Here is a 10060-nt window from a genome sequence, read left to right on the forward strand (position 1 = left end):
TATAGGAAACGAGGCTGGCGTGCCAGCAGGTATGGGCTGCCCTACTTCTTGTAATGCAGATTCCTACCGAGCCATACTGTTAATTGTGGTAGGGTAGCCAACCAGGTGAGTAAACCAGGTGAATCCTACATCCCTGAGCAAAACATAAATTATTAATTCATTCATTCATTCATTGCCAGACGCCATGTATCCCTAACGGGGTGGCCAAGGGCTTAGAGTTATTGTTTTTACAGGGAGGGGCACTAATCCTCCACCAACCCCACTTCACACATAGGGAGAACGTTATGCCAACAGCATCTGGTGTTCCCAGGCGGTCACCCATCCAAGTACTAACCAGACCCAATGTAATTATTAATCCCTTAATAAAATGGCATCTGGCAATAGTTAGATAAAATGCAGGTAGTCTAGGTGAGTTCCTGTGTTTTAAATAAAAATGTTGCTTTGAACATCAGTAATGTCTCCTAAATAATTCAGAAAAATAAAAGAATTCCTTTGGTGATAGGCTATCTAGGTAAAGAAGGAACCATTGATGTAAGTACATGTATCTGTCAAATACAATACAGTATTGTACAGTGTTACATTATAGGAAGCATTACTGGAAGCAGATTAGGAAAAAATGAAAGGGAATCACACTCTCTATAAATTTGGCTCTGATGTGAAGGATTAAATAAATACCATAATAAATAAATAAATAACTAGAGGAAAAAGGGTGAACATTGTCAGAATACATTTACAGCTAAAGAAGATATTATTGGAACCAGTTCAGGTAGAAATGAAGAAAAAAAAAATGACTAATAGGTGGAAAATATAAATGTTAACTTCTTCTTGTCCAGGATTTCATGGCATGGTGTTCATTAGTTACGGATGTGGAAAATATAGTGATTCACCTCATAAATTGGTACCAGTATGATTTTGTGTGTGTGTGTGTGTGTGTGTGTGTGTGTGTATTTAATTGCCTGTATTAAGGAGATCTCCTTAATTTTTAAGACAGAAATTCTTTAGTTAGTAAACGTAGAAGGGAGGGGAGATTCTTTGGCCCTTAGTTCTGTCCATTATTGTATGCGTGTAATGATGATGGTAATGTAGTATTGAGGATGGTGATTGTGATGATGTTGATAATGATGCTTACAGAGATGGGTAACCTGTTGCTGAGGATGGTGGGTGAGGGTGTAGCGAACATGGTTGGTAGCAAGAGAAAGGTGGAGGAAGTGGAGAGTGATGATGATGATATACTTGACCTGGACTCGATACTGCACACACCGAAAAAGTAAGTCTGGCTTTTTTTTTTCCTATATAATTTATTATAATTCTAAAATTAGGTGTGTTAGTAGTACATGTACTGGTAGTTGCAACCCAAGTCATCTGAATGCAATCCTGGTGGACTGCAGGCTGAAACTGCCCTCCTCCTGCAATCCAGCATCCTTCTGTTGGGAGGGAGGGAGGGATTTGAGAGAGCTTCATATAACCAGGGAGTGGAATCACCCAGTTATATTGGTGCCACCATGTGAAGGCATCCCAGTCCAGCACCATTAGTAGAAAAGTAAATGAAAACATTCAGTCTGTATGAATGCCTGGTGGTGTAGCATTAGAATGCCTTGGGCTAAATACGTAAATACAGTATATCAGATGGTAGCAGAAATTGAGTATGAAAGATGTGATTATATTGATGGACTGAGTATATCAAAGGTGTTACTGTATTGAAGGGCTAAGTAGAGTATATTAAAGATGTTATTTTGTTGAAAGGCTAAGTATTATTCCAATTTTTACCAGGAGGAAGCTGAACTCCACCTCCAAGTACATTTACAAGACCCTGTTTGAGGATGGTCGAGCTTCAGACGTCACTGTTATGGCACTGGGTACAGAGTGGCACCTGCATAAAGTGTATTTGTGTCAGGTGGGTGTCGTATCAGGGGGGGAGATCTTAGCAGTGTGTTATTGTAGTGTTTGCAGGGTCTTTGTCAACTCCTTCCCTGTATGCTGTATTTTCTGTTTGCACCAACACGAGAAGGCTTCCCTCTCAAACACCAGAGTCAGTATACAAAGACTAAAAATATATTGTGGCAACAGTCATGCTAATTTACTCACTCCATCCTAGTGTGGATAAAAGAAATGGTGATGATGTTACAGATGTTGACAGTGATGGTATAATGATAATGATATGATGAGGAGGAGGAGGAGAAGGAAGATGCAGATGATGACAGTGATGGTATGATGATAAAGATGATATGATACAGATGATGACTGATGGTATGATGATAATGGCAATATGGTGAAGATGATGATTGTGTAATGATTATGATACAGCAGTCTAATATACCGTGTATTCCTCCTGCCAACAGAGCCCATATTTCAGCAGTATGTTTTCTGGCAACTGGTCAGAAACAAACCAGTCCCAGATCAACATTGAGATCCTTGACGATAACATCAACATCGATGGTATGTGATGCTTCATTCATGTTCTTGATTTGCAGAGGAATTTACTTTTTTATGATGTTTTTGTGGATTTGCTTTAAAGTGTTAGAAGTACCCTGAGAATGTTTGGCCATGTGAAGAAGATGGCAGTTGAGAGATTGATGGGGAGAGTATATGTGAGTGAGGTGCAGGGGTAGACCGAGGATGAGGTGGAAGTGTATGAATGAGGGTGGTATGAGTTGGAGGGAGGGCACTCTGATGATGGAGGATACTGAGAAACGGAGGTGATTTGTTTATGATCATCCCCTCTGGCCATAAAAAGATCGTTTGTTATTGTTTTTAATTTGGCAGTTCATTTTTGGCCACCCCTTCAGGGGGAGTGCATAAGACTACATAAATAGAGGGATAGATAGACAGACAAATTGTTCTTTTTTAAAATTGGTAAGTTATTTGTGTGCACCCCATCCAGTCTGGTAATAGATAGATAGATAGATAAGTTGCCCATTTCTTTATCTTTATCTCTTCCTCATACCTTCACAAAGATAGTGTTGAGGTTGAAACAGCATAGATAGATAGGTTTTCATTTTTAACCTTTATCACCATTTTCTTAGAGCTAGATAGATATGTTTTTAATTTCTTTATCTGTATCCTTTCCCTCCAGCCCTACACTTAGTCCTGAGTCAGTTGTACAGGTTAAGGATGAGACAGCATAAACAGATAAATAGAGATAAACAGCGTGAGCGAGGTAGAGGGGGACGGAGAGGGAGGGGAAGGCCAAGGATGAGATGGAAGGATGGAGTGGAGAGGTATATGAGAGAGGGGTGTGTGAGCTGGGAGAATGGCAGTGAAAGGGCAGGGGGACAGGGGGACATGGAGGTGATTTGTTTGTGGCCACCCCTTATGGGATTAAGGTTTCTGGCAATTGATAGATAGATAGATAGATATTCCTTTTTAACCTAGATAGATATGTTGTTCATTTCTTCATCTTAATTGGTATGTTTTCCGTGCAGCCCTACACTTAGCCCTGGGTCAGTTCTACAAAGACGATGTTGAAGTTGAGGCGGCCCAGGTGATCCCCCTCCTGGCCACAGCACTGCTTTTACAGATGGACCCGTTGATTGACCAGTGTATTGCTATTATGAGGGAGACGATTAACTTACAGGTGTGTGGACTTAGGATATGGGTTTATATACACTTGGATCTACACACACACACACACACACACACACACGCACACACACACACGCACACACACACACACACACACACAAGCTTCGATGATGATGATGATGACACTAGTGATTGTTAACATAATGGACAGTTCTTATGATGATGATGATGATGATGATGATGATACTACTACTACTAAGACTATTATTCCTTCCCCTTCCAGACCGTTTTGCAATACCATGAGGCAGCGAGGAGGTATGGTGTGGTGGAGGTGGATAAAGCATGTAAACAGTGGCTGTTACATAACCTTCTCACTCAGGTGTGTGTGTGTGTGTGTGTGTGTGTGTTGCCAATTGTGACTATGATTATTATATTTGTGTTTTTTTTTTTAATGGTTTTGTGTGTGTGTGTGTGTGTGTGTGTGTGTGTTGCTAATTGTGAGTATGATTATTATATTTGTGTGTGTTTTTTTATACCTGTGTGTGTGTTTGTGAGAGAGAGAGTAAATCCATTACAGTACAAGAGGAATTGTTCCTGAATGTATTTCCCCATAACTAAGACTCACTGAATTTTATGCAGTGACATACTTAGTCATAAAATTTTATGAGTGACATAGTTCTGTAAAGTGAAAACAAAGCCTCTATATCTTTATCCCTATCCATCGTGTACATGTTTATTAGTTCTTCAGTTGTGGAATGAAGCCCTAACCATGCTGCAGGTATCTGGTACAGAGAGAGAAATAAATATCTTTCCAAAGGTTGACATACACAGCGTAAAAGTTGAGCCATCTGAAACACACACTAACAGAGACTGGGTTTTCATTGTCTTTTGTCACTTGCAGATTTTCTTGAGACGGAACTGGGAAGATATTTATTTCTGTCTCTGTACATGTTTGCACACAGGTAACGGAACATCCCTCCACACTGCGACACATTCCTAATGACCTGATGTTTGAGCTGCTGTCATCACCACATCTATATGTTATGCAGACCGAGTTCAGCATCTATGTTATGCTTAAGGTATGTATGTATGTATGATGGTGACGACAACAGGAACAGCAAGAAAGATATTACCAGCACTAACAGCATTGGTAATAGTAGCAATAATCTATCTGTCTGTTGCAATAATAATAATTTATTCATTCATCATCTAAGCCAGTGTTGCCCCATGTGGAGCATAGGAGCCTGGGGCTAGGCAAGCTGGTCCTGACATTTAAGATGAGAGTAACCAGCCTCACTCATCCCTGAGTGGCATTATGTGAGCAACAGACCTCAGCCTCCCCATGGATATAAATCTGCACCGGCTCAATCTGAATGGAGCGCCTTAATTACCCACTAAACCACCAGGCGCCATAATTTCGTTATATGGTTACCATCCAGCATGACAAATGGTTTCTAGTTGTACAGGAAACCATTTGGCTTGTCACTCAGTGTAGAGTCACCCATAGACGGAAGAAAGAGGAAAGAAAGACAGAAGTGGAAGGAATGAAGGAAAGAAAGATTGAAGAGGAAGGAATGGAGGAAGAGAGGAAAGGGCAGGGACCTGAGAACAACACTACATCGAGTGAGTGGATGGTGAGATCCCCCACCCACCACCTAACATAATAATAATACATAAAAATAAAAACACATGACCATAAATTGTTTCCTGGTAAGCATAATGTAATAATTATAATAAACCCCATGAGACCATAAATTATCTAATTATAATAATAATAAAAGTATCCCGCCATAATTTGTATTCTCATGGCAGGCCTGGGTGTTCCTGCGTCTAAATCCATCGTGGGAGGGATCACACGAGTCCGCATTCCTTGAAGCCCACAAGTTCTTTAGGAGTCGCACAGGTCAGACTTGGAAACCACTTTGACCCTTATTATTCCTTGAGGCTTATAGGTTTGTGGACTTACACAGGTTAAACAATAATTCCCTGAGGCTCATAAGTTCGTGGGAACTTGCACAGGTGAAACTATAATACCTTAGGTTCATATGTTCTTGAGAAGTCACCCGAGTGAGACTGTAATTTCTTGACCAGTCGCCCAGATGATACTATAATTCCGTGAGGCTTGTAGGTTCTTGAGTTGCACCTAACATAAAATAACTTTTACCATCAGAGAGTGGATGGTTCTTAGAAGAGGAGGGACGAGAATTCAGCACAGTGTTCTCGTCTCTACGTATCATCTACCTGATCTACCACCACCTTGATGTGGAGATGCTGTACTCAGACCGCATCCTGCCCCCATCCTGGCTCACCCCTGCCAGTATGCACCAGTGGTACAACATGCTGAGAGTTGACCAGGACAAGGATAGGGGGTTAGTATCTCTCTCTCTCTCTCTCCTCCCCAGTATGTTCTCCTCCTGTAGTCCAGCATCCTCTGTTTGGGGAATAGTGGGAGAACTGAGGTCCATTTGTTTAACCAGGCTGTGGAGTCACCCTGTGATATCAGTGCCACCACATGAAGGCATCCATTTCCAGCCCCAGCCCCAGCCTCCATTATTAAAACTCCAAAACAGACAGACATACAAAATAGATCACTCACACTCAGACATTACTCCCCAGACCCGTGGACATCTCTGAGGAGGAGTTTGACCGGTCGTGTACACGTTGTGGTCGGGTTTTGGCCAACGCGGGACAACACATATGGCGGTGGACTGGGTACAACTTTGGCCTGGACCTGGTGATGACACATGATGGTTCACTTCTCAGTCTCAAGCGAAATCACCGATCCGACAGCATCTCACAACCACCACGAAGGAATATTATGTATAGGTGAGTGTATTCTTAGATTTTGTTACAATGATGATAATGACAGTGATGATGATGGAAGGTGGTTAAGGAACATTACGTATAAATCAGTATTCATATTTATAAAATATATAAGAATATCCTACCTGTCCAAGTTATAAGGGAAATGGGGTTATGATAATGATGATGATGATGATGATTATGGAACATTATGTGTAGGTGTTGTTATTCAGACATCTTCTGTTTTTGAATCCATTGGCGTGGCCTTGGGGCTGGGACTTGAATCTGTGCCAAAGGGAACAGAGCATTGCAGTTCCCAGCCTGCAAATTCCACCCAATAGAGAGGGGGCTCAGACCTGTGAGTAGTGTCCCAGAAGGCTGCCTTGTCATTGAGTGCACAATGACAAGTCAGTTAAAGGAAGATGACAACCGGGTGCATAGGGTTAGAGGTGTGAAAGGTGATGGTAGGGTTCCAAGAGTCAGACCGAAAAAGACCTGGGACAAGGTCACAGAGTGTGACTTCAGGGATAAGGGACTGTATAGGGAGGTTGCTAGAGGTCAGGCAGCATGAAGAGCTGCCATTAGGTGACCAAGGCCAACGTATGCAAGCATGGTGGAGTCTATAAACAATATCAAACGAATGAGATAAAGGTGACGATAATAGTAATGACAATGAAGATGATGATGGATTTTAATATGCTATGGTACTGTAATACTAAAAAGTACAAATGGTGATAGTTATGCTGGTGTTTGCAGAGTGACAGTGGCATCGCTGGATGAGCAGAAACAAGTTGTGTACACCAAGACAACTGGAATACAGACTGTCTCACTTGTTAAGAATGATGAGGTGAGTTGCTGTCTGTTTTTTCTATTGTCTTTTATTTTCTTCTCTTTCTGTTCTTGTTCTTCTCTTCTGATGTCTCCTCTGTTTTCTTTTTTATATTATATTATTATTACTGACTTCTGTAAATGACTACATATTCTTTCAACAAAAAAAAAAAATGCATGCTGTCAATCCCACCCTAACTGGTCCTTCGCCCACAGACACGAGTGATGCTGTTGGACCAGGGGATAAAGTACCCTCTTCTACTCAGTGCAAACTTCCTCATCACCACCAACCAGACACTGCAGCCCCAAGGAGGACCTGGAGGAGGAGAAGGATCGGGAGGAGGAGGGGGAAGAAATGGACCCCCTTCCCCCTCTCCATCACCCTCACACCATCTTGCACCATCCCACAATCTATCATTGTCACAATGTTCACCCAACTACCTCTGACTCTCCTGTAACTACCTTCAACAAGCATTTTAAACCACTGCATTTATTTACTGTTGTAGTGTCAAATGATGCTAGGGAACTGAAAGCAGTTTGAGCTAGCTAGAAGAATATTGTAAGAGGTGCATGACAAGGGTTTGGCACCCCTTATTGTCCCCGGTGATGCAATAGTCACCAGACTGGCTTAGCTGATAGGCGGTATGAAGCATGTAAGTGTGTGTGTGTGTGTGTGTGTGTGTGTGCGTGACTCTTGGGTAGAGTCAGAATTCTGGGAACTTGAATGGTGAGTGTATGAGTGTGGCCAATCTGATTAAGCAGATGTTTGGGTCAATTTTTCCTTCTGTTGCAATCTTTCTTGCTCTCTGAATCCTACCTCACCCCATCCTGAGGTGGGAAAAAGAGTTGTGGAGGAGGATGTATGTGGTAGGTGTTGCACGTGTTAAGTTTGTCCAAATTTTTGTTATATTTTCACTTAGATATATGGATCCTACACGCTGCTTTGCAGTACAGGGAAGTTTGGTTAGAGTAATGATATCTTTGCAGCAGCAGCATTAGTGTCATCACCAGTATAATCTACTTCCCAGCTATTTCAAAGCTGGTGAAAGAATTCAAGGCAAGGAGGAGGAGAGTTGATGAGCTAAAGAGCCATTGACTCACACCCATTTTAGAAGAGGTGTATGTTGTGAACCCTACAGTACTTGAGATAATTAAGTCCCGTGTACAGTACAAAGTCAAGAACTGAGTGGGGTTAAGGAATGCATGGAGTCAGGTCAGCAGTCCTGACCTCTGCAAAATTGACTGTGGAAGGAGTCAGTAATGGGAAAAACAATAGTAGGAGAAGCTGTCAACAGAGTGGCCAGTGAAATGAGCCATGTTTAACTCTCACTCATGTCCCATATCATCCATCACCCAATTATTTCTTGCCCCAGTAGGAGTGTAAGGGCCTGAGGCTGGGTTACACAGTCCAGGAACTGAAGGTGAGGATAACCAGTGGCATTATGTGAGGAAATTAATCCTAACCACCCAGAGGACTTAGTTCCACAAGGGTCACATCTGGCTGAAGCTTCTTAACCCCCTGCAGTACACCTCTGGGTGTCTATTTGTTAGTTATATGGTCAACATCCAGTGTGTTTGTCTGTGCATCTGCATTTAAGCTATTCATTATCTGATGTTTCCTTAACCCACATAAAATCAAGTGGCTTCAGTCAGATTAATGTGACTCAATCACTCCACTGAATGGGTTAACAAATATTTGCCTCAGTGTTCAGTTACTAATGTACAGTAAATATAAGTAACATTTTTAAAAAACCTGTGATCATCAAAATTAGATGCCAGGATAATATTCTTAGTAATTTATAATAATTTGAGTAAGTGACATAGGTAGTATTTTATCATCACATATATTGAAGTTGCCAAAGCCTTTGATTAAGCCCACAACAACAAAAACCTTTATAAAATATTATTTGAGCTATCTAAAGTACTTTATTAAGCTCAGGATACTTTTCAACCAGAGGGGTTATATGTAGCCTTTAATTAATTTATTACTAGAGAATTTTCTTAAGTTTGATGTCCTCTGATAGTTGCCTTGTTAAAAAGACAAAGCCATGCTAGTGAAACAGTTGGCTCCTTCATTCTGATGACATGGTAATCTACAGGTAAATCTTGCTGTCTCCAGGACAGAGTTGCTGGAATAGAATACATGAGTTGAGAGAGTTAACAAAAAGGAAAAAATATTTGACAAGTGAAAATACCAGTAAATGGATAATAAGACAAACTGTGTTACCATTAATATCATGTCCCTGATTAAAAAGACAGGTATTAAAATGACTCCTTCTGTACACATAACAAAACTTAAACATTTACTGTAGCAACATATTATCGTCTCATAATAGATGTTTGTAATCACTAACAGAGTCTAATACATATATTCCATCCTGAACTGGGTTGCTAGGCCAGTGAAATACTAGACTGATAAGAATATTCAGAACATCATCATCAGCATTATCCCAACTCTAATTCCTGACTAAGAGATGGGGTCAGATAGGATCCATGAATGAAGAGAGGACACAGATATACTGTACATTTGTCAAAGAACATTGTTGCTAGAATGGGCCATACAATTATTTACATTACTTTCAAGTAAGGATTCCTGACTCCGACTCACAAGGCAAAGACCCATTTAACAGGGAATGCTGTTGATCCATTTTCCCATTGTTATATTCTTTCCCATTCTGTACTTTCTGGACCCTACCTCACCTGATGTGCAGGTGGGAAGAGGCAGGATGATGATATACACCAGTATATAAAAGACCTATATACTGATGCGATACCATATGCATGGCCATCACTCCAAATGGGATAATCAAACCTCTGGACCACCAGGCTGAGTACATTATCTAATGTCATACTACAACATTCCTTCATAGCACCAGCTACCTTCCTTATTTGTCTCTCTACTGTCAAC

General features: G+C 41.1%; 1 protein-coding gene across 1 annotated transcript; it reads left to right on the top strand.

The window, feature by feature from the left end:
• The first annotated feature begins 1133 nt into the window (after window positions 1–1133).
• On the top strand, window positions 1134–7694 carry gcl (germ cell-less). Its single transcript, XM_080279527.1, has 11 exons — window positions 1134–1267; window positions 1771–1894; window positions 2340–2436; window positions 3423–3574; window positions 3806–3901; window positions 4485–4601; window positions 5335–5425; window positions 5693–5891; window positions 6139–6348; window positions 7081–7171; window positions 7369–7694. The coding sequence occupies exons 1-11, from the start codon at window positions 1134–1136 to the stop codon at window positions 7597–7599; spliced, it is 1542 nt and encodes a 513-aa protein (XP_080135653.1). The 3' UTR covers window positions 7600–7694.
• The last annotated feature ends 2366 nt before the right edge of the window (window positions 7695–10060 follow it).

This window comes from Coenobita brevimanus, chromosome 79, assembly GCF_032717465.1.
Source record: "Coenobita brevimanus isolate Jiangsu-jjx chromosome 79, ASM3271746v2, whole genome shotgun sequence".
Lineage (NCBI taxonomy): Eukaryota > Metazoa > Arthropoda > Malacostraca > Decapoda > Coenobitidae > Coenobita > Coenobita brevimanus.